The sequence below is a fragment of the Aulostomus chinensis genome, chromosome 20 (genome assembly GCF_037954235.1).
Source record: "Aulostomus chinensis isolate RoL2024-O1b breed Wild chromosome 20, RoL_Achi_v1.0, whole genome shotgun sequence".
NCBI lineage: Eukaryota > Metazoa > Chordata > Actinopteri > Syngnathiformes > Aulostomidae > Aulostomus > Aulostomus chinensis.
In genome coordinates this window covers 21,961,367-21,986,333 of record NC_141339.1, presented here as the reverse complement: position 1 = coordinate 21,986,333, position 24,967 = coordinate 21,961,367, and the positions used below count along the sequence as shown (strand labels likewise).

Genomic DNA, 24,967 nt, shown 5'->3' with positions numbered 1-24,967 from the left:
AGGCCATAGGGCACCAGCCTTACAAGTGGCCTGATCGTCTGCAAAACAATGAAGCTGTGCTGCGGCGCTTGTGTTTGTTGGATAAACCAACGGACTGAACCACGAGAGCTAATTACGCACCACAAACACAGCTACACGTCAGCTGTTCGTGACCTTATTTGTTTGTTTATTTATTTATTTATTTTTACATCTACTCATTAACACCCGGACTCATGTGCAGGTTAGCACCAAACATCACACGCACGTTTTCACACGGCTGCGGGCAGTTGAAGGCGTCCACTGACCCTGCAAGGTTGCCGATGACGAGCAGAAGAGACATGGGAGTGACACTTGATTTTTGCCGGACAGAATGTGGGATAGCAGAAGCAGCAGCACACACTCACTGTCTCTAGAAATGACTAAAAATAAACTCCTCTTCCTCCGTCTCTTTTCCGTCTTTTCTTTGCTACCGGATGATGTTGACATAGCGATCGATAAGTAGACATGAGAGATGTAAATCGGTCCTTAATGAGCACTCAATAGACATCAACAAACGTCGGCACATGAAAGAGTCCCGGGTGACTTCAATGTAAATGGAACGGCGGGTATAATAACATACACAAGTCTGTTCGATCCGTGTGTGCAGTCGGATTGATGTGTGTGCTGTTTCTTCATGGCAGGTCGTTGCTGGATCGACTGAGTTCTCTGTTTCTGTCTTGTGGCTGTTGTGAAAGGAGCTAAGATGATCATTTGTGAAACTTTTTTTTGGCTCCTGCATTGATTTATTTCCTCACTGTAACTTTAGAAAAGGACCTTAGTTTTAAAAAAAAAAACAACAACAAAAAAAACAAACGGTGAAGGCAAAAGGATTAGCAAGGCAACGCTCGCCATAACTTTCAGTATAAGGCCTGAAATATGCCGGGTCCATCTGAGCTGGTGATGATGGTTGCAGGTGAAAATCATTGTTATCTATCAATCTATTAATCTGTCTTTCTTGCATGCCAAAGTGGTCCTGCAGAGATTTAAAATGACAGAATCTGTTGTTGGGTGTGCAGAACAGAGCCAGCATGGCAGCTTAGAAACCTCACTACGTGCCGCTTACGTAATTCATCACACTCGTCCCCAGCGACTTTCAGTCATTAGGCTGAATTCAGGAGATGCAGGTTCTCTTGATCGTTTGAACGGGGATGGTGAGTTTAAGCTGTGGTGGGACTGCACTGCCTCTGCCAAGCTGTCCCCATCATTGCTCGACCCCCCGCCACTCTGGGGAGTACTGCCCACGACCACATCAGCCCGTGTTTTCACTTGACTGCAAATTTTACCATGGGGACGTTGCGTGGCCAATTATGGTTGTACGGAAGCCAGAGGAAAGGAGAGGAACCAATCCAGAGGCCCCGGTGATGATCGGCGGCACATTAGACCGCTGCTCTACCTGGTGCCCCTTTTACGCGCGTGTTACTGCCACCTTCTGGATTAGGGTAGAGTTCATGACATGCATCACACTGACAGGCCACCCAGTGACGCGCCTACGTCAAGGCACAACTGCTACGGCACCTCATTTGGCCTGAACTCGGCCTAAATCTGCAGCAGTGAACATGCAGCAGATATATTCGGTATCTGGGATCAGGGCCCGAAGGTCCAGTCGCCGCTTTCATGTTGCCGCTGCAGAAAGAAAGCATGGTTTGCTATAATGACTATTTTACTTGGGTTAAATATAGAAAATATAAGTATACAAAATATTTGCATGGGGAGAAATTTTTCAGAAACCTTGTATTTTTGACATAGATGGTTTCCCAGGTGGTGCGTTACTTCACTTCCGTGGCTGGTAGTTACCCTGCTTGGGCCTCGCTGCCAATTAAAAAGCTGACTGGTTGATGTCTTAGAGATGTTGATACACACAAGCTGTCATTCTGAAGTTTAATCTATTTGGCATTTTCACACTAGCGCGCTGTTATCACGCTCAGAAACCTTTACATGCACATGAAAATGAGCGTCTTGCTTTTTTTTTTTTTTTTTTTTTCCGCCGAGTGTTTTGGGAGGTGAGGTGCGCTCTCTCCTTCAGAGTGGGTGCCATGTCTTGTCAGATGGGCTTAGCTCCCCGCCAGCTGATGAGCCAGTCGAGCCTTTGAAGCCCTTCCAGGGGCCCGTGGTTTACGTGCTCGGGTTGCCAGGTTCTGCCATTCCCTTCATTAATGTAGCATGGGTGCCCACTTAACTGGTTCCTCTCTGATTTTTTGGGGTCGGCTTGCCCCAGCGAGGAGGGACCACTGGGCAGTCGAGCAGACGAGGCATGCACACACATCGGCAAGCACATGCGCAAGAGCTGCAGGTACAAGTGTGCAAGTGCAGACGTGACGCATACCAGAACTATGTCCCATGTACAGTATGTAATCAAGTCATCCACTCCGACTGAAGACTCTCTGAAGAAGCAGTTAGTCGATTCGTCATTAATGTTCTGTAAATGCTTGTCAAGCATTTCCCCATCTACGCTCAGGTTTTAGTAAATATGGAGGATGCAGGTATTTTTTTTTAGATAAATCACGGCTCAAACCAACAGTTTCGCCTCTATCTGCTCCCACGGGGAATGCAGTGGATAGCTGAGAGACCGCGGACAATTTAGTCTTTAGAAATGGAAACAAATATGTTTTGTAGAGACGGGAGTGAACTGATATTCTATGAACCCGTCCAGTGGTGATTTTATGCCTTTGGAGGAACCGTTTCTAGCACCTCACAGTGTTTTATGTACTCATTAGTCCCGTCACGGTGGCTGAGTACGGGCCTGGGTTTAGCATCGCTCAGCGCTTTGTGCCCTGTGGGCCAGGGTTCTAGACCAGTGGCTGCTTCCTCCCTTTGCTCCATGAGGCCTCAGAACCAGGTGGGCTTAGAAGTGGAACCAGGTGGGCTTAGAAGTGCGTGAGGGAACCACACTCGATGTACGAGACAAGAGCAGTTTTACAAATTTTAAAAATGTTCCCTCTGAAGTGCAATATTAGTCTTCAAGAAGAACCAAGCAGACTTTTTGACATAAAGGGTGCAAAGGGATTTAAAACTCAGGGAGGTACATAATTGTCTTTCAAACAGGTACCACCCCTTGTCAGCGCCCCACGGTACCTGGTGGAAGGGTTGGGGACAGTTTGTTCCTTCCCTAAGGGTTGGGTATGGGTGAGTCCTGTATCTACAGTTGTGGATGCACGGGGACAGCTATGCTAATGGGTCTCTAGCGTTGCAGTCAGAGAGCTTCTACCTCCTCAAACCGGGTTGAAGACCAGGGTGGGTTGACTTCCCTCCAGCGTACTATAAATCAGATGTTTTTTGACAGGTAATTTGGTCAGAAAACTTGAAGCTGTCAACTTGGACGATGGGAAATTGTGACATGCACTGAGTGATGGATTTAACACAGAATGTGAATGCTAGTGGCCACTTCTAATGTTACAGGAGCTCTCACTGTCTGTCCCCCATCTGGCACTGTGTTCTGAGTGTTGCTTCTCCCCGCCGTTGTTTCCCTCTCTCCTTTACCTCTTTTTACAGTTTCTAATTCCGCCCTCACTTTGATCGACCTTCCCAGCGCGAATCCAGAATGTTCTTTATAAGAGACTTTTTTCTTTCTTTTTTTTTAGGGTTGCTGGTGAATAGAGGCATTATCATACGATAAATTTGTCTCTCTATAGCAGCCGGTGAGGTCAGATTTCACGGAATTCACTGGGTGCCTGGGTTTGGGGGTTGGTGCAGAGAAAGGGAGGGCAAGAAAGAGACTGTTTAAGTGGTTCCTGTTCTTTCTTCAACATCTTGAGGTAATTGACCCAGCCTCCCGCCATGAACATCCACGCACATACAGTAGAATCAGATGAATTTCAAAATCCTCTCTCTCTCTCTCCCTCTCTCCCTCCCACACTCATTCAGCTTAGACACCCATGCACTCCCTCGCTTACAAATGCTGCACATAAGCACTCACACACACACTCACACACGCACACACTGCTGAGAGAATATCCATGTGTCTGCGCTAAAACACTGCGATACAGCTGTGAATAGGAGATGAAAGCCAAAGCCGAGCCAGGAATAATAAAAGCAGAGTGATTTCAATGCACTGCAGGCTTCTAAACAGCCATGGGATCTGACTTGAAAACATAAGGGGATCCCAAAGCTTGGTCCTTTTTAACCGTACTATTCCACCAAAGCTACTTTGATGTAGCACAGACCTCGGAGTCGACGGAGCAGCGGCTGGGTTAGTGCTCGGACTGTAACAGTGCAGTCGCTACCCGCTAAACACCGGCGGGAACGTGGAAGTGCGTGAACCAGTTTTTCAGACTAACCTTCTTTTTTTCTTCAGTTGAACTGACCTCTGACTCAGTGCTCAGCTCCTCTACTTCCCAAGCTGCTCCGAAAGGATTTGCCTGCCTTGACCTGCAGTAAAACCCAGTTCCACCCAGTGTCCCATACTGGGAGTTGACGCATGAAAAGGGTGTGACAGAGACAAAGAGCAAATCTAGAGATGGGGAAAGCAAAGAATTCTTTTGCAAGCATTTCAAATACTTCAAAAAAAGTAAGCACTCAACCCAACCTCTTGTCAGCCCGTCATCATCATGTATTGTTAGGGTTAAGCTGCGAAGGGTAATGAAACTATGATGAAAATATTACACAACTCTAGCAACTTTTACACAGCTTGAACTGTGCACGTGAGTGGGTAACCCTCCCTACAACTGCTGCTGTTCGTTAAACAACGGCCAGATAGCCAAGTGTTTGAAACAGCAAAATATAAGTTTTGTAATGGCGCTGAATATGTCCTCAATATTCGTTTTGACACGTTTTAGAAATGGAATTCGACGCCCCGGTTCTGGCGTGACGCTTGCTCAAACACGCTTGGACTGAAAGGACTGATTGCTGATTGCAGCTGGCTCTGAGCCAGCCAGCGATAAAGAGTCAAAAGGAAACTTGGCTTGTGTCATTCGCTTGCTTTCACATAACCACTGAGGTGATAAACGAGACAATGGGACTGCTGTTAGTTACTTAAAATAGCATCCAGATCAAGTAAAAGCTAACCATCGTTTCCAGCTTCCTTAGCCAAACCAGGCTCATTCATTGATAAAAGAAAAAAGAATGACGTAACATAAACACGAAAGGTTTCCAAATCTTGAATGAAAGAGAGCAGAAAGAAGAGAAATCGTAAGATTTGGAGTGCACTCATATTCTCACTTGTACGGTAAAAAAGATCAGAGAGTTAAGAGTTACAGAGCACAACAACTTTTAGCCAAAATATAAGAGCGTGTCATCCACTTAAGTTAAAATTGAACACTGCACTTTCTTCAGTAACCCAACAGTACACCTGCAGGGGTGAGGTGTTTGCCCTGCTGCCGAAAAAAAACAAAGTACATTCATGCACACACTCACGCTTCTGTGTTTGATGGTTTAGCAAATCCTGAGCGAACTGTTGCTGGTTAGTCACCTGACTTAAAGACTCCCTTTGTCAGAGTTAATGTGATGTTCCATCTTCCATATTGTTCACATACTCTTCAAAAAAATAGAATACAAAAACTACCAGTAGAGTTTCTTCAAACTGCACCAGTATGAATGGAAACCAATGGTTGCCTGGAATGAACAAACTGGTTGAAACACACCAGTAGGGTACTTTCTATGAGCTCTATGATGCCGATTTAACAGGACAGTCCCATCTGAAGGTGTTTTCCCTGACTGGACCGTGCGTCCCAGTCCTCACAGCAGATGGGTTTCATTCCCATAGCTGAGCATCTGGTGATGAAGAGTGTGATAGTGAACAAACAGAGTCCACCTTGAACTCACTTTGTTCTCATGACAATGGTTAAAGAGGTCTTCCTGTCAGATTCCACCTCACGCAGTTTTCGTTGTGGACTTTGTCGTGTTTGCGTAACGGCGGCGGCGGCGAGGAGGAGGAGGAAGCGAGATGAGCTGATAGACGTTTGGGGCAGAAAACAAAAGAATGCCGCGCTACAACTTCGGGAGGCACAGAACTCAAAATGACTCAGCAAAATGATGAAATAACAGATGATGAACTCGGCGAAGTAGGTTGTATTTTTTAGGGAGAGCAGCGGACGGACGGTTAAAGCAGAGGGGTGTGATAAAGAGAATAGAGGGGAATGAGGGAGCGGAGTTGAGGAGGGAGTGGCTGCTGGAAGTGGGTCACAGTGGCCCTGACGTGATTCAAAGTGACGTGGGGGGGGGGGGGGGGGCTCACGCCACTGTCTGCGTCACCTTTTTGTCTCGCGCACACACACACACACACACACACACAAATGCACAATTCATTGGGTAAACAACACATTGCATTGAGGTAAAAATAGCTTGCTTGTGCATCGTAAGGACAAAGTTTCCACCCTCTCTGCCCCCCCCCCCCCACACCACTATTGTTTTCTGCTTAGTTGGACACTCTCACTTTCCTCCTCCACCACGATGCCTTCTACTCACTTTATCAGCTCTAGAAATAACATTCAGGTTATGCATAAGTAATAATCGCCTCTCCCTTGATGCTTGTTGTGTATAAAGAGTCGATGCCAACTGCAGGGTAATTATTTTGGCTCAGCTGCAGGATCCCTGTACGATCTGTTGATTTTCCTGTGGCCCCGTGGAGGAGCGCCGAGGAGAAGATGTGAGCCCGAAGGGATGGAGGGATAAAAGGATGGAGGAGTAGCAGGGGAGCTAGGGAACGCTTTAATTGCCTGACCCCCACCCCTCCCACCAGGATGACTCTCTGGAGCCGGGTGTTAAGGAGCAGGGGGGACGGCTCGTATCTCCCGGCGGAGCCCCGCGGCCCCGCTGCATGCAGGCGTGCTTAAAGGGAGCTGCTCAGGCATTTTGCGCATGTTCCTGTGAACGTTCCCACGGCAGATCAGCACATATTTAAGCAGAGGCACTTAATCATGTCATGTGTGATGCTGCAGTGATGCGCTTTTAAAGGGAACCCCCCCCCACAACACATCAAAGGCTTATAGACGGGGAGTGAAGGGAGAGATGCTGTTGTGGTATTTGTGACTACAGGCCAAGTCTGTGAGTCTCAGGATGAATGGGGAGGTCTGGGCAGCGAGTTGCTTATCTTATAGGAACACGCCAACTTTTTGGGAAACGCACTTGTTTGCGATCCTCCCCCCGAGCCAGACGGGAGATAGATCCCCCTCCCCCCTCTGTGCTCCATCAACGAGCTGAGACCCACAGAGACCAGTGAGTTAGCTTAGCACAATGAATGATAGTGGATGGGAAGTGTTAGCATACCTCCATGTGGCCTGCTCAGCTTCCCATATCTGGTTTTCCCCGTCTGCGTATTCTGGTTCTCGTAGATCAGTTTCAGGATCTGTGTCCAGCAGTCACCCTCCTCAGGTGGGCCGTGATGCGGGCCACGATTCTATAGCAGCAGCCGCTCTACGAGTCGCCAACCAGCATTGTGTTTTGATTATAACGTACATCTCGTAATTTTACATTGTTACTTAATAGTGAAAGTTGTAAACACGGCTTCAGAGAAAAATACATTTCATCAGTTTTGACGGAGTGATGCCAACGTTTCCCATCCTTTATCATTCATTGCGCTAAGCTAACACGACCTTCTTCCTGTGTTTATTCTCTTGCTCCCGCTCCAGATACATCTGACCAATAAACAGAGTGAACTTTCCCACATGGACTGTAGCAAAGCATTTTGGATAAATGGATTTTTGTGAAAATAATCGGAACCCAGTGGGAGTCACTCCAGGTTCTCCTGAATTGATTGAGATCAGGGCAGAGAACTACAGGTGTGAAGGCACCCTCACACCGGGACATGCACCAGCCTTGCCAGAGTTCTGTCCCATCTGAATGAACTTGAATTTTATTTAATTTGTTCTTAGGAGATAAGAACAGGCCCCACAGACTGGGATGACGTGAACATTTATTGGATTACTAATGATAAGATCTTAATCTCTCCATGTAATCTAAATATCCACAGCAAAGCAAAGAAAAACAACAATGCTCATTCATTTTCGGAGCCTCGTTCTTTCTGACGCCACTGTCTTTGTTGTTTTAGTGCAGCGGTGATGACTGAAGGCTGAGGAACCTTCATCCTAATCGGCTTGAGATCTGGCCGCAGGTCAGGCCAGCAGATGAATGCAGATTAGAGGGTCACAAGGCAGAAAGAGGGGATTACCAGCTCTGACCACTGCAGCCTCCTCTTGTAGCTGTCTAACAGGGCCGGCCCAAATGTCTGCACTGCACCTCTGAGAGAGAACATAAACAGGCGCGTTGCAGGTCCAGCTGGGGCCGTTCACGTCTTCAGATCTGACTTGGAAAAACATTATGTACTGGAGCAAATTGGCATTTATTTTTTACTGCTATGTAGGCGCCATCATGGATTAATCTACAACAGACATTTTCGGTCAGAGTTCCTACCTTGTTTCCATGCAGGAACAAAACAAGATTCCTTAAAGAAGTCTGGGTTCCCAGTAACATATTTTTAACTGACACGTTTCAAAAGTGACTCTGAGCATGTGGAGGTTTCTGCTGGGGAGCGAAGAGAGTTTTCCTACTGAGAAAACCCACCAAAGCTCTGCTGGGGAAACCTACTTTTCTTTACATTATGTTTGAGAATACCGAGCGCCGCAGGGGCCTGAAAATAACCTGCTTCCTTAAATTGATGTCAACATGGTGTGTGCTGAACAGCTCCCCCTGCTGGCATGGTGTGGATCAACTAGCAGCGTCTCAGTTACTCATTAATAAAGCAAGGTCGGAGCTGCTTATCTGGTGTTATTTCTGTGTTTGGCGGGCTGTAATTGCGTCCCTTTCCCCATCCACTCGCTGTATCGCCACTTAGAAGACAAAGTAAAGCCAAGCTGTGAGTGCAGTGCTGTGCTTCTGACTCGCTGCTGGAGTGCAGTTCCTCCGTGTAGCTCCGCTTTGATCTCACTGTAAATTAAACATGCCTTTTTAGATAACGGGCTCAGTGCCACCTACTGATGCAAACGCCACCGCCACTCTTTCACACACAGATCCTGTCCCTGGGTTGAACTCGGCACAGTCGTTTCAAGTTAACGCAGAATGCTGCTTTATCAGGATCAACAACAGTTACCGCGGGGTGGGGGGCTGGCGTCTCTACGGAGCAATTAGGCCACTGTTTGTCAGGTGCAAAGATAGCTTTCTGACAGATGTCAAAACGGCTTTGATGTGCGTTCACGCTGAATATGTTGTAGCGAAGAATCCAGGCCAAACTGGAGGGTGTCAGCAGTCTAGTATGAGGTCAAAAGTTAGGTCAGGCTCTGCTAATCTGGGTGGGAACGTTCACTGTTTGACCTTTGACATCAATTTATTACGAGTTTTCTTTTGAAGCGCACGAGGACTTTGACCTGCTGTGACTGTGAAACCACGTGGTGCAGACTGAGATGACCTCGGCGCAAAATCGTTGTCGCTGAAGGGAGTTTGAAAGCCGAGAATCTGAACAGAATATTGCACATCTGAACATGAACCGTAATGTGAAAGCAGTGGTGTGGAGAACGGATCCTCGAGGGTCTGTCAAAGCGTGCAGCCGAAGTGTTTCCACATCTCCAGAGAGAAGCGAGCACAAAACAACATTTGGTTCTCCAAAAAAAAAAAAAAAAAAAAAAAAAACGGAAAGTAAAGAAAAAAGTCCAAACCAGGAAACCTTACCTTTTTTTTTTCCCCCTAAAATTGAACAAAACCAAATAACCCACAAACAAAAATGAGTAATAAAGTGGTGCTGGACGGTTAATGAATTCCAAAAAAAACCACAAGATTATCTGAACATTTCTACAAAAAATAGTTATTTTTTTGCTGTTAACATTTGTACCTTTTAGTTGAGAACTTAACGTTTTAAATTTCTCAGTAATTTGTGTATTTCTCTTAGTAACAAATCCAGTAGAGCCACAAAAATGTGAATTTCTGTGTCTCCGCTACTGCGACGTGTAACCCAGAGACACCTGACGAACCAACGGGACTTGATGAGTGACAAAATGACTCCCGTTCTTAAGCATTTCTGACTTGATTGTGTTTTCACGTTTTTATCGGCCTTACACACGCGAGCGGCCATCCTCCATCAGATGCTGCTAAGTTTGTGTGCTGCTAACCGTGCAGCAAGTGTTGCTATCCACTGTTACCAAGAGTGGCAGAAGTGTCAGCAACATGTTCAAGTTGTTGTTTTTTTACTTTCCTGCACTTCTACTGGGACGTGGTCAAGCTGGGCGTGACAAGTCTTCCGGTTCTGAGGTTGAAACAAACACTGCACGTAGGTCGAGGCGTGTCCTGAAGCGTGTGACATCAGAACAGCTGGAATGATAGGCGAACTCTGGCTCGCACAATCTTGAGCCATAATTATTCCATTGTCTTCCTAAAACCTCAAGTACGTCCAGGAGTGGCTCTCTCTCTCTCTCTCGCCGTTTTCAGACTCAAAAGACCTACGAATTGCAGTAGCAGAGTATCTGGCATTTTGGCCATATAGATGATATGACCGCGAGCCATCTTCCATCGATGTATCTTGATCTCGGGACTCGCGGGTGAAGTTCTCACCCCCCGTGCAGTAGTGTTGTCAGTATGTTTTCCCTGTATTTTTTAAAGTTCTGCTGGATAGGGTACTTCATCACCAAGACCTGAAACTCTGTGTCGGAGTGGGCGGACTGTTCGGATCAGACTCGCTCCCCCAGCCTGTGTCGCTCAGTGTGAACCCAACGGGCGCCCGGGCAATTTGGGGGGCAAACACACAGCTTTTGTGGCAGTGGGAAAAGGGCTTCCCTCCCTCTCTCACTCTCTCTGTCTTTCTCTCTCCCTCTGTCTACATCTGCTTGTGAACTCCCCATCAGAACCCCACGGTTGTGCAATCACTTATCACTGAAGTGACTCATAAATAACACATCAGCAACATCTGCTTAGATTTTCACTTTTTTTTAGAGGGAGACACATGAAGGAAGTTTGGATAAGCAGCAGTAACAAACCCCCACTCGTGTTGCCCTCGGCCACCAATATTTGTAAGCGACTTCAGAGAAAAACAAGCCCAGAGTCGCTTATAATAAGCGGACTTGGCAAGTGAGTGCAGCAACCTTTCAAGCCGTATGCGGTCCTCTTTGCTCCGGCGGCCCTGCCTCGCCTCTTTCCCACTCCACAGCCTTTGAAATGTTAATCACTTCTCCTCCCTTCTTTTCTTCTCCGTCTCTCCTCCAGATTCCTCCTCCAACTACATCAGGCAGCTGGAGACTAAAGTGCGTATCCTGGAGGACGACAACAATAAGCTTCTCTCACAGGTGAGACAGACGCGCGCTCACATGCTCTCGCTCTCTCACACACACACGCACACACACACGCATGCATGCACATACATATCAACCCCCAGCTCATGTTCTCTCTGTCAGCTGCAGACATGCCAGTGTTACTCTCCCAGTCCGTTGCTATTTGAACTCATTGAACCTTTCTCGTGCAACTTTTCAATTCAGCCAAATCATGTGATCAGCTGCCGAGACGAGATGAAGTGGATGTCTGATGCATCTGTGAAGCCCCCACGCACGCACGCACACGCGCGCGCACACACACACACACACACACACACACTCCCACACACACTCACACACTCAACAGCCTGTTAGATGGAGACTATGTTTATCCATGTTTAATTCATAGAGCGTGAGCTTCAATGGCGAGCAGTGATGTTAACCCCCATGGCAAAGTGTAGGGTTGGAGGAGAGATGAGAGGAGCGAGAGCGAGGCTTTAAGTGACAGTGACAGAGTAAAGCGTCGCTCCCCAAAGTTCACCTCGCCATGACTTCTCCCAAATTTGGCTGATGGGAAGCTGTGAGGAGGGAGGAGGTGGAGGAGGAGGTTGGGGTGGATCTCTGGTCAGGTTCACCGAGGGGTCACATGGCAGTTAACAGGTTTACAGGGCAACATCTATTATCGTTACGTGTGTGTGCTTTTGTGTGTGTGTGTGTGTGTGTGTGTGTGTGTGTGTGTGTGTGTGTGTGTGTGTGTGAGGGAGATCAATTAACGAGGCATTCCAGATTCTGTTTTATCCTCGTTCATTTCAGTGGAAGCTGCTCACAGTCGACTTGGACTTTCGCAGTTTAATTGGCTTTTTCATTCGAAGCCTTTATTTTTTTAGCAGTGATTCGTCTCTGGTCTGTCCGTCTCCCAGCACCGTCACGCACGAGACTGTTGGCTGGAACCACTGATACCAAACCCAAATGAGCTCTTAATTAACTTATAAATGCTTCAATTAGCTGTGATAAAATGCTATTACTTCATCTCAGCACTGTCAAGATATATACATCTATGTATAGTACATCATGTTCCAATAGTTCCCTCTGTTGGGGAGGGTTTTTTTTTGGTTTCCTGTCAATATTTGAGGCCGAGATCAAAGTTTTTATCTACTTGTAGAAGTTAAATTGGAGTTTCGCCTCCTCTCCTGTATTCAGGAAATGTTTCCCTGGCGCTGGGCTCGCGAGCGCCCTCTAGCGGGCAGTTGAAAACCACTTTTTAGGGGGGAAATTATTTTTTATGAAGGATATTAGTTACTAGCTCTTCAAACGCGCTTCGTTTGATATGCTAACTGCTAACTTCTGGCGGTGAGGTGGTGACAGCAGCAGTGGCAGTAGAATTTATATTAAACCAAAAAAAACATTTGTTTTGCGCGAAGACTTGGGATCTTTGCTTCGTCTGATGTGCTCCAGCCTGGTGCAAGTATGTGAGGCTCCACCTTGGAGTAGACAAAGTTCATGTAGGTGTACCAAGGTGTCCAACAATACTGTTAAAAATATTAAGATGTGTGTCCGTCATGGTTTGTGCAGAAAACAATTCTAAATGCCACATTTGAATCCTTGAAACACCACCCACTCTTCCTTCTCATTACAAATCCCACATTGCATGAATATACAAATGTTGTTAATTCCTCAGGTTTCTCCGACTCCTACTCTGCTCATCGTTTATGCACTGGAGGCTTCACATTTCCACTTTATACTCCTGACAGGAGAATTTTGGAGGAGGAACAATTAAAAAAAAAAAAAAAAAAAAGACCCTTCAAGCGGTGAATGTGGAAACAGTCTTGTAGTGTCCGACGCCTCCGTCACTGGACCCGGCGACGCTCAACCTCGAAACATCACCCTGTGAAGCAGCTGTGAGCTCCGCGGTGGCTCCATGGCTAAGAGACAACAGTCAATAATGAACCAATACACCATTTCTCCTCTCTCTCTAGGCTCATAACCACTATAGTTTATCACAGATTCAGACAAAGAAGGTAACCGTCTCTGATGTTCTTGGGCTCCTCTCAGATGTTCCTCTGCCGGGATGCTGGTCTTCTCAGGGCTGCTGTCCGCCGAGGGGGTTGATTTATTCTCGTCCTGCTGCTTCGCTTTTTGTGGTACATTTGTTGGTGTAAGGATTTGCTTGCATCGGCATGTGTACGTGAGCGCCGATCTGCCGCTGTTTTTTTTTTTTTGCAGTCATATTTGATTTTGGCGCCACTCTAAAGTTTCAGAGCAAGTAAAAAGGAGCGTGTAACTATTGGTTACTACCGATACGACGGCGCTGAAGCGTTTATTTCTCTGTTTCGATGGTTTCAACCAGACACCTCATCCAGCTGTAACCAATGATTATCCATCATCATCATCGCGGATTAATCTGCTGATTCTTTTCACAACTAAAGCGTCAATCATTTCAATTTCAGGGCTGTTTTTTAAAGAAAGGAGCGTCACACTTTGCCCCAAACCGACATGTCAATTGGCTTCTTTTATTCATTCAATCCTTTCCATTCAAATTTGAAAAAAAAAAAAGGATTAAATACAACTGCTGCCTGCCCCTACATGGAGTTGACCACAGCAGCCCTCTGTGGACAGGACCCCTCCCTCCTTTATCTCTCTGGTGGTGGGATCTTTCCCAGCTTTGTGCTGAATCACTTGGTTTCACCACGCGGCTCTTCTACGCCCCGTATCGTTGGGGACTACCTTTTCCGTTGCTAGCATGCTAGGCTAATAAACCACCACAGGTGACCTTGCTTGTATGAGGTCTATTTTCGCCAGAAAGCTTTTTTTCTTTTTTCTTTTTTCCTGTCCTTGGAGGAGTTTGGCAGGTCACCGCCAGTACCAGGATCCCCGGCTGAATGGATGCTACGTTGCTCTTTAGTGCATAAAAGACACCCTCTTGTCCTGGCTTGTCGGGACGTCTGGTGGGATGAATTATTTAAGATACAGGGGAGACACGGGTAGATCCAGCCATCCATTATGCATCGCCAACAACTGGTGTGTGAGCGCAACCCAGGAATGTCTGTCTGAAGTTTCAGTTTGAAACTTTGACTGCGATGAAAACACACCAATGAAAACATGAAGCAATGCTTAAGCAACTCTGCGGTTCAGAATTAGAGCAGGTGGAACCTTTGACATGGATTATTTGCTTGAGTGGACATGTTGCCCAACGCCCTGAGTTATGAAACTGGCCCAGCTGAAGGAAACAATAGTGTGTTATCACAGGAATGTTGACCTTACGACCGGCTTGGCCACTAAAGAGTTGCTGAAAACCAGACCCAGTGTGGATATTTACTAGGATGCGCAGGTGCAGACATAGTGGGAAAAACAGATGTGTGTGTGTGTGTGTGTTTGTGTGTGTGTGTGTGTGTGTGTGTGCACTCGCAGTCTCACACTGAGCCAAACAGATGCGTCCACATGTCACGACTCCCACCTCCTTTCAACCATTACTTATTGTTTCATGAGCACCTGGGAAGCGGGAACGTTCCAACCTCGGAGGGAGGAGAACACAACAACTCGCCTCCCGAGGGTTTTCTTGCTAATGAGCAGCTTCATTGGTGTCCGTGGTCCAGTTCAACCCAGGGAGGGGTTGAGGTTTGGTCGTTTATTTGTAAAGTTAAAGACAAACGCGGTGACGCCGCTGATGAAAGCAGCTCTCTGGAGCATTTAGATGTGACATTTCTGCTGGAGCGTGCTAGCAGACACCAGTCCTGGAGGAAAAGGATGCTAGCTAACGGAGGGCATGGATAGAGAATGCTGACGTCAAGAAGAGCTGAGGGGAGGATTGGAAAGGTTCAGAGGAACTCTACCGGGATACTGGGGGGCCTTCTGTGGTATGCGATGATCCACCTGTGTGCACATGACCAAACTGAGCCAGACAGCGCATGACAATACCCATGCATTCATAGGCGCCCACAGCTCGTTGGGTTATTTATAGCCCGAGCGCTCCCAGGCGTCACATGTTTCTACACACCGAGTGGCGCACAGAGGGAACACGAGTGCGTGACATGAGAAATGTCATAAGAAGCCGTGTTGTTGCTGCGTTCCTGCTTACGGCGAGACGCCAGGCTGATTTCTGTCCCCGGGAAGTAGCGGTCTCTGGCTGCTAATGAGGACAAATCTAAAGAACGCCGTCCCTGTGTAACGTCACTCGATGACGGTACATCGGGATGCAGTGATGTAAGGACAGAAGAGGAAGAAGGGGGAAAAAAAAAAAAATCAGCTTCGCTAATGAGATGCTTGAAACATTTTCAGTTAGCGGTGCAGGTGCCAGTGTAGGAGGGAGTCCTTAAATAACCGGAAAGTACAAAGCACTGCCTGACTGAGATATCAGCAGGCCAGTGTGTACTGGCATCCACCTGCGTGCTGGCAGGCCAACAGCCAAGGTTTCACTGGCTGAAGCTGATGGCATTCTCTCAATTCAGATTCATTAATGCGTATTTATGTATATTTACTTCAGAGACTGTTGATTTCAAAGAGATTTCCTTTCCAAACCCGGCTGGTAGAGTTGAGTTGCTCGAGATAGAGAAGTTTTTCTTTTCCAGCTATGAAATATTTACTCTAACGCAGATTCAAACCAGTAAGTCTGAAAGGACTGATATCAGATGAGCTGATGTCGAGGCGTCCTGGTCGTTGGTTAAATGTTGATTAGACCTGAAGGTCAAAATGGCTGCTGGTTTGTAGTTTGTGGATTTGTAAAATTCAGCGATATCAGGATCTCAGAAGTTCAATATGAGTCTGGTGGCACTCAGATTTAAAGATCAAATGTAAGAAAAAGAGAAAAAAAAGTTGTGCTGAATGCCTGAATTCACTTCTTTAAACTTCAACTTCATTATTTGCATCTTTGACTCCAAAGAGCCCATGACGGTTTAGTACTGCAACATGATTGATATGACAGAAAATGAACGAATAACTGATCAAATATGCTGATTTAGAGTCAGAAATGGTGATGATGACTTAGTCAAAGGTCAAATTTGGACTGATTCTTGCAACTAAATCGGGCCTGAAATTAAATGATCCAAAAATCACGACTTCCTTTCTCTGTGTTTTTCTTCTTTTTGGCTTCAGATTAAAACAATTTTTGATCTTCTTCCTGAGCTGCTTTCTAGGTTTCTTTGCTCAGCATGGCAGTGATGAGTCACGTCTCTATTTTTGAGTGTTCCTGTTTTTGCCCAACAGTGTAACCCGGGTGACCTGCGTGTCCTGAGGAAGGGAATGACCCTCTACCACTCAGAGTCCCAACTGTCCTCGCTGCCCCAACGCCAGGACGCCATGCACATGGTCAGTGCCCAGGAGGAGAACACACACACACACACACACACACACACACACACACACACACACACACACCGTACACTTGTGCCCTACCTCTTAAAGAAGTATTCTGCTATTTTGGGCCTTGTTTCCTCCTCTTTTTGGGCCCTAAACTATGAATGTGACAGCCACTGGTACTGATCCAGTCTGAAAGTTCTGTTCATCAGTGATGAATCCAAGTCTGATGAGCTTTTGTTTGCCACTGATCTTATTTTCAGCAGTAATCCAAAATCTAATCTCTGTTGGCCCTCCGGAATATTTCATCCCTGTTGTACTCAACAGGAGGAAGAATGCTGCACTAAAGATGTGGACAAAAGAAGCACTTTAAACACGTGGCTTTGGGATCTGGAAGATCGGGATGAGCAACCCCCCCCCATTTTCTTGACATTTAATGGATAGAATCATCCATTGATTAATCATCCATATTCTTTGATTAATATCTGCGCACATGCGTGACAGGGATCTGTAGGGATCCTGCCCGTGTACGACTGCCTCGTGCAGGCACTTCACACTGAACTAATTTCAGTGTTTCTTGTCAATTTCAAACATTTCTAGACCCCCAGAGGTCGCGGTAGCTGGTTATCCTTGAAGCCCCTGGGGCCCGTCAGCATGATGACACTGCTGACTCATACTTGGCTGCATACAGAGACCAGAAACACCCTAACTGCTGCTTTTGTACTGACTGACTCTCCCTCTCAGGTTCCAGTTATACCTGCACACTCTTTCTCAAACACAGGAAGACAGAGAAGTGGGAAAAGAGGGAGAGAGGGTATTGCATGCTAAGGATAAGACTAGAAAGGAAAGGAGGAAGAGGAGAAACTAATACAGCCAAGAATGCTCCTTCTCTTCCTCCCACCTCCTGGAGCTGCGTGCCCCCCCCCCCCCCCCGGAGGCTGTTTGAACTGAATCCCACTATGAAAGTAATAATCTTCTACAATCCAGCAGCACCCCTGACCCTGCCACTGTCTGGGGAGGAGAGGCTGGGTAATTGTTTTCAGACTGCTTAAGGAAGGTCAAAGTCAGGCGATGCCCCCTCACAGAGGACTAAATCTTCCTCGTGTAAAAAATCAATTTTGTTTTTTTAATCACAGGCCGAGTGTGAGGAGCGGGCTGACGGCGTTCAGAGTCAGCTGGCACCTCTTAAGCTCGTGGGTCAAACCCGCCTCTCCGTTGAGGTCGGTGCCGTTCGATAAAGTCCCTGAACCCTCACCCCACGAGAGGTCTCTCCTCTCAGCAGGAGGCATAAACTGCAGATTACATTGACGTCGTTGTCTCCTTGCATTTAATTTCACAGTGCAGTTTCACGTGAAACAAGGTCACAGTGTCACTTTTAGCTCCTCGCTAACGTGACATGCAGTGTCGCTCTCAGTGAGACCGAAAAGTGGAAGTGGATTTATGTTACTACGTTTAAGACTCCATGAAATCAACTCTGGCGACCTGGACAGAAATGCACTTTAGTCAGGAGCCGGTTGCACCATCTCGTCACTGCAGACCAGGAAGGTTAATATTAAAAAACATTAAAATCACATCGAGGTGCAAAACATGCAAAAAGGCAAAAGGTTTCAAGTAACGATTCTAAATCTGAACCGTCAATCGAATCACGGTGGAAATGCGAGTCTGTTCAAATATGTAATGGCAAAAAACCCCCAGCTGTTATTATTTTTTGAACAGCACCTACATTGCGTTTGAATGTGTGTCACAGTGACGTTGACCTCTGACCACATCGAGCCACGTCTCACGATGTGGTGTTGTGAGGTGACCGCCAAAACCTCCTGGGTTCATCCTCGAGTCCCAGTGGACGTCTGAGCGACATGGGGGGGGGGGGGGGGGGGGGCGATGCCTCCCTGAAGGCATCATGAATAGCAACAGGACAGAGAACCCAAACACATAACCATTTAACCAGCGCAGAGGTGGAAAAATGGTATCAGAAATTCTATCATACATTTCCCATAATGCATCTCAGTGGCTCTTTTTTTTTTTTGCCACCCTCCCCTTGGCCTCATCCTGTTTCCTCGTCCTCCTCAGGATGAAGAAAGAGTACGGTCTGGTCATCATGATATGATGCGGCAAAGCACGCGGTACCGTCTAACTTCCTGCCCTCCATTGATGATGGCTTTGTTGTCGTGACAACTCAATGCTTGTGTTGAGCTGCGCGGTGATTGATCGCCTGCTATCTAACGTGGCTCAAGTCTACCCATGCGTGACAGGAAGGCCTCGTCGGAGGATGAAGAGTAAAAGAGAAGATGAGAGTTGCGGGGCCACTGAACGCGACAGCAGAAGTCCGGGAACTGAGCTCTGGTTGTGTGTACCCTTCCGTCCCCATCTATCAGTCCATCCTTTATATCTGGGCCTTTGTCTCTTTGTTCAGCCCCAGTTTCAGGTCAGTGAGTGTGTGGTTGGTTGTCAGATAGAAAATGAGCGAGAAAAGAAACGATGGCAAGAGAAAGAGAGCGGCCAGCCTGTGAGATTCCCACAAACACTCACCAGTCGGCTCATTCCTCAACCAGCAGCCATTGATTCTGACAGCTTTGCTTTCCTCTCTCTCCTCCCGCGAAGCCTAAATCAGGCCTGTTTATGCAAGCAAGCCATGCCTAAATGTACATCCATATGAAGAGCAAACACTGCCTGGAGCTGCTTGTGTCTCCGTCCAAATCCATGCCTTTACTGCACAGCTCCGGTGCAGAATAAACAGAACAACCCGGCCCCGGCACCAGCAGGAGTGTTTACACACTTCAAATAATAGCTGGAACACACATAAGAGGGCATCAAACGCAGGCAGCCGTCATTTACATATTTCTTTTTCTTCTGGTCGACTTCAAAGTCCACCGCAGAAGACCTGTATGGAACATGAAGCGTATACATTTGCTCGTGTGACCTTCAAGAAAAGGAAAAACACTCGGCACAGAAGGAAACACATTTCACAAGAGGATCGCTGCGGAGCCGTGGAGCTGCTGAGGGTTTCATCCCACAAATGAGTCGTCACTTATTCTAACTGTAATGTAGGACAGGATATCTCTCCTCAGAGTATTTAGATATTTTCCTGTAGTAAAAGTAGAAATACCACAATTCAGGACTACTGGAGAAACTGCATTCCAAAATCTTTTAGCCAGTTTAGTTTAGAATACCAAAAAAAAAAAAAAAAAAATCAAGTCTAATGAAGAACCTTAAGGGCTACAAAAATGAAATAAATCCGAACGAAAGGAGTTTAGGTCACCGAAATATAAAGTACATTTAGATTTATTAGTAACAGAGGGCTGAAAGTTCATGCAAACCTCTTTCACAGGCTTGTATGTTGGTGTGTAATGACTCGTGATTTATGGAAGGCAAGGATCCTGATAAACCAGTGAAGTAAAGAATATTTCCTTGAAATAAATCAGTAGAACTAAAAAGTAGAATTGTCATAGAATGCATTCGCTTAATGCAGATTTATTCATAGCCAGAAGCTCACATTTGTATCTTGTTTACTTATTTAATGTCGCAGTTCCTGATTTAAATAGGACATCTGGCTGTTGAGACTAATTTATTTAAGTGAAGTTTTAATGTCTGCTTGCGTTCAGACAACTTGAACTTTTGGAAAACTTTTAGTTTTCAAATAATTCTTCTAAACGGGATAAACTCTTGTGTTTGCCTGTCAGGACTCTCGTGGGATGCGGCGGACAAACGTCCATTTTTAATGCTGGAGACATATTAACCTTTCAATGCGTCCATGATTTTGTGGTATCAAAGATTAGGAATAGAATTCTTCATGGCAGCCAAGCTGAGAAACTTGTATAAAAGCAAATCTCTATCAGGCAAGAGGGGTGTGCCATTTAACCAAGAAGGGCACTGTGTTGATACCTATTGTAAACTGCATCGTTATTTCTATTGATATTGTGATAAACTAGTATCTTGAACCTGGCATCCCCACTGTAACCAGCAGGAACAGCTAGTGTGGTGGTGAGGTTCTTGCATACCGTCCCTGATTGCATTAGGATTCATATTTTATATTTGTGACTTGCTCTGGAATGGGAGGGAGGGGGGGGGGTTGTGGAGGCAGCTGACAGAGAACTGAACCTGGTCTAACAGGGATGCGGAACTGTGTCTAATGCTGGACTTTGATGCCAGGTTCTAGTGAATGGTGCTATTGTGTGTCCCAGAGATCCCGGTGTCCCACTAACAGAGAGACACTGTCTGGAAGCTGTCTGGGGGGGTGGGAGGATGAGTCAAGCGTCCCCCGGGTCTTCTTCCTGGCTGGCTGCTCCCATCACAGCAGGTTAAGTCACTCTGTGCAGGTAGCAGCAGACCTGGCGAGGGGTGAGCTGAATGTAAAACACAAGGGAAGGAGACGATGACGACGACGACGATGATGATTTGAGCCAGGATGAAGGCTGTGGCATTCTACTCTTTTTTTTTTTTGTAACTCATGAACCAAACACCCACTCATTACGTGTGTCTGTGTTTGCATTTTTGTGTTGATTTAAAATGAGTGGACGTCACCAGCATGTCAGCCGTAGGTTTGCGGACCATTGAGACGGCTCCTGTTTGTCAGTTTCACCGCGGCCATCTTGAATTTTGGCAAACGTTTAGCTGTGGTGGAGAGCCTCCATCCTGATTCATAAAACATCTCGTTTTGTCCCTTTTACCCTCGTTCCACGTTGCCGGACAGACCTCCCTCCACTGCACGCAACCCAACATGATTGAAACCTTTGTCAAAACCTGCTTTTGTTCGCTGTGTTGTTTTTAGCATGCTAGCTCAGAGTTAGTTGTTTTTTCACTTAAGGAGGAGGACATAAAATATCAGCACACAAAAAGCAGACACTGCTGATGGGAATTTATACCGGCAACGTTTTTCTCCTTCAAAAAATTGCGCATTACTCCTCCCTGACAACGTATCCGCAAAGTAAAATCTGCCAGTGCCCTGCATTACCAACTCTGGCAGCAGAGGCCGCTGTTGCTGTCACATTCTTTAAAATTTTTTTCCCTCCCCTCAGGGTACGGGCCGTCTCCCCAACAGTGAGTCCTCTCCTGCCACCGGCTACCTGTCCTGCGTCCAGAAGCCTGAGGCTGTGGTTCATGCCATGAAGGTAGAGCAGGACCAAGATCACTAAAATTGTGGTTGCATTTGTAAAGAAACTGCGCTTCTTCTAGTGTGAAAGTTCTGCTAAAAATTATTGAATCCTGTGTGCGAAAAGTACCCGCCGGGTCACTGACACACATTTGTGTTGTTTGCCATCAGGTGCTGGAGGTCCATGAGAACCTGGACAAGCAGGTTCCTGAGGACTACGAGGACGATCTCAGTGAGAAAGAGAAGGCCATTGTGCGAGAGATGTGCAACGTAAGTACAGCTCCTGCCCTGCTAACAAACCCCCAATGTGTCAAAGGTTGCGTCACAAATGAACAGTCAGAATAACAACTGGAAGACTGGAAAAGTTCTGGGGAAGTCGAGAGTTTGAGGGTCATTACGCTCTGTAGAATTATTAAAAAAGGTTCATGGTCAGTGGCCACTACTGGACTGAAGCTAAGACATCGATGCAAGTAAAACATATTTGTCTTCTTCTGGAGTAAAAATTCACTGGTGTAAAAAGTTTTTCGAAATGCTGTCATTTCAACCTTTACTTCTTCAAAATTCGCATCAAAATACATCGATGTAAAGCCAATGAGTGGGCTCGTCACTCCAGTAGACTAACGTCCATCGTTCCCAGTTTGATCTGGTCACTTTAAGTTCTTCTGAGTGCAAATCAGGTCAGTTTTTGAGCTGCTGGCACTAATGAGGAACCCTCATTTAGACTAATTTGGAATGGAATGATGCTTGCAGCAGGGCGCAGCGCTCTATCGCTCCCCTCCTCCTCCCCTCGCCTCCCTCTGTCCCTGCTGCTACAAAGCCAACTCCGCTAAACTGGAAGGCCTGAGAGGACGCTCTTAGTTGAGCTGTCAGAGCAATTAAAGTGGAGCGGCAGGGAAAAGAGCACTCCCCGTCCCTTTGCCTCACCCATCCATTCTTCCTCTGCTTCGCTCTCCCCCTCATCGCTCTCCATCTTTCCCTGCTGGTGCTGAAAGGCCCGGTCTGGGATAAAAGGTCTCCTGATTAGAGGGAGAGCTGGGCTATCTGGGCTCTGTGGAGGTATGTGGCAGGCCAGGAATCCTGGAAGCGTTACAATAGCATCTTTGTAATATCACGGGGGGCCCCTCTCAGCACCAGGGCACCATCAGAAGTCGGGTTCCAAGTATTGCTTTAGAACAGGTTGATAGAAACCTCTATTGTCAAGCTTCTATTTAATTGTCAAGCTACTTACAAGCCAATGTGGAAAAAGTGGCAAAAAATAAAATGCTAATTGGCCTGTTTTATGCTTATTTTGATATTCTTAATTTGTCTTTCCCGTAAACCTTTTCTGATGGGAAACTTCAAAATGTGCATCAAAATATGTTGGTGGAAACAAAAATTCTTCTGAAAAAAATTGTTTGAGCTGGTATTTTCTTCACCTATTCTTTCAAAAGGGACAACAAAGGAGAAGGAAACAACTTTTTCTATGAAACTATATACATGTGTGTGTCTATGTATGTATGGATGTAATAATGTATATATGTATGTATGGACATATATGTATGTATGGACATATATGTTTGTATGGACATACATATGTGTATGTATGGACATATATGTATGTATGTACATACATATGTGTATGTATGGACATATATGTATGTATGTACATACATATGTGTATGTATGGACATATATGTATGTATGTACATACATATGTATGTATGTAAATGTACATATGTAAATATGTATGTACGTATGTATGCACATATGTATGTTTGAATATATGTATATGTATGAACATACATACATATGTATGTCAACATGTATGGCCTGTATGTACATATGTACATATGTACATGTGTATGTATGTACATGCCTAAGTATTTACATATGTATGTGTATGTACACATGTACATATGTATGTATGTACAAACATGTGTGTATGTATGTACAAACATGTATGTATGTATACATGTATGTATGTATGTATGTATGTGTATGTATATATGTATGTTCATATGTATGTACACATTTACGTAAATATTTATGTATGTGTATATGTATATATATATGTACATATATATGTACATATATGTATGTATAGTTGTATGTATATGGATGTATTTGTATTTTACATGTTTATATGTATGTATGTAGAATTGATGTATATGTTTATATGTATGTATGTACATATGTATGAATGTAGATATGTATGTATGTGTATACATGTATAAATGTACATATGTATGTTTATGTTCATATGTATGTACATACATATACATACCTACATACATATGTATATAAGTATATATGTATGCACATGTATGTATATACATATATGTATGTACGTATGTATGCACATGTATGTATATTTATGTACATCTGTACATATGTTTGTATGTATATATGTATGTATGTACCTATGCATATAGGCTTGTGTGTATATATGTATGTAAATATGTATACATAAATGTATGTATGGACATATATGTATGTATAAGCTTATGTATGTTTATACGCATATGTATGTACATGTATGTATGTACGTACATATGAATGTATTTACATATGTATGTACATATATGTATATATGTATGTATACATTAATGTTTGTATATATGTTTGTATGTACACACATGTGTGTTTTTACACATATGTAAATATGTATATATGGCAGTACATATTTATGTATCTACATGTATGTGTGTATGTATATATGTAAGTATGTCCAAATTTATGTACATAATTGTATGTAGGTAGGGATATGTGTATGTATGTACATATGTATGTGTTTATGAATGCACATGTATGTAATTACATATACATGTATATTTATATGTATGTCTATTTGTATGTATGTATGCGTATATATGTATGTATACATGTATGTACATGTGTATGTTTATATGTATGTCTATTTGTATGTATGTATGTATGTGTTCATATGTATGTACACATTTACGTTAATACTTATGTATGTATGTCTATATGTACATATGTATGTGTGTATATAAGTATTTATGTATGTTTGCACATATGTATGTATGTATGTATATACGTTTGTGCATATTCATATGTATGTACATATATTTATGTATGCTCATGTGTGTACATATGTATGTATGGACCTATGTATGTATATATGTATGCACATGTATGTACATATGTGTATATTTGTATGTATGTATCCACATGTATGTATGTATATGTGTATATACATATACACACACACATATATATGTATGTGTACATATACACACACATATATGTATGTGTATGTGTATATATATACACACATATGTGTATATATGTGTGTGTGTGTTTGTGTGTGTATGTATGTGTATATATGTATATGTGTGTATATATGTGTGTGTGTGTGTTTGTGTGCGTATATATATGTGTATATATATGTGTGTGCGTATATATATGT

The 24,967-nt window shown here is 44.8% G+C and overlaps 1 protein-coding gene across 2 annotated transcripts in view; it reads left to right on the top strand.

The window, feature by feature from the left end:
- Positions 1–24,967, top strand: part of ccdc85cb (coiled-coil domain containing 85C, b) — a 53,750-nt gene that overhangs the window by 25,890 nt on the left and 2,893 nt on the right. Inside the window, exons 2-6 of one of the 2 annotated variants that reach the window (XM_086190634.1) lie at positions 11,137–11,216; positions 13,157–13,198; positions 16,380–16,481; positions 21,485–21,577; positions 21,730–21,828. In XM_086190634.1, coding sequence (XP_086046760.1) covers positions 11,137–11,216; positions 13,157–13,198; positions 16,380–16,481; positions 21,485–21,577; positions 21,730–21,828 — 416 coding nt within the window. The remainder of the gene's footprint in view (positions 1–11,136; positions 11,217–13,156; positions 13,199–16,379; positions 16,482–21,484; positions 21,578–21,729; positions 21,829–24,967) is intronic. The other variant, XM_086190633.1, reaches the window with a different exon arrangement.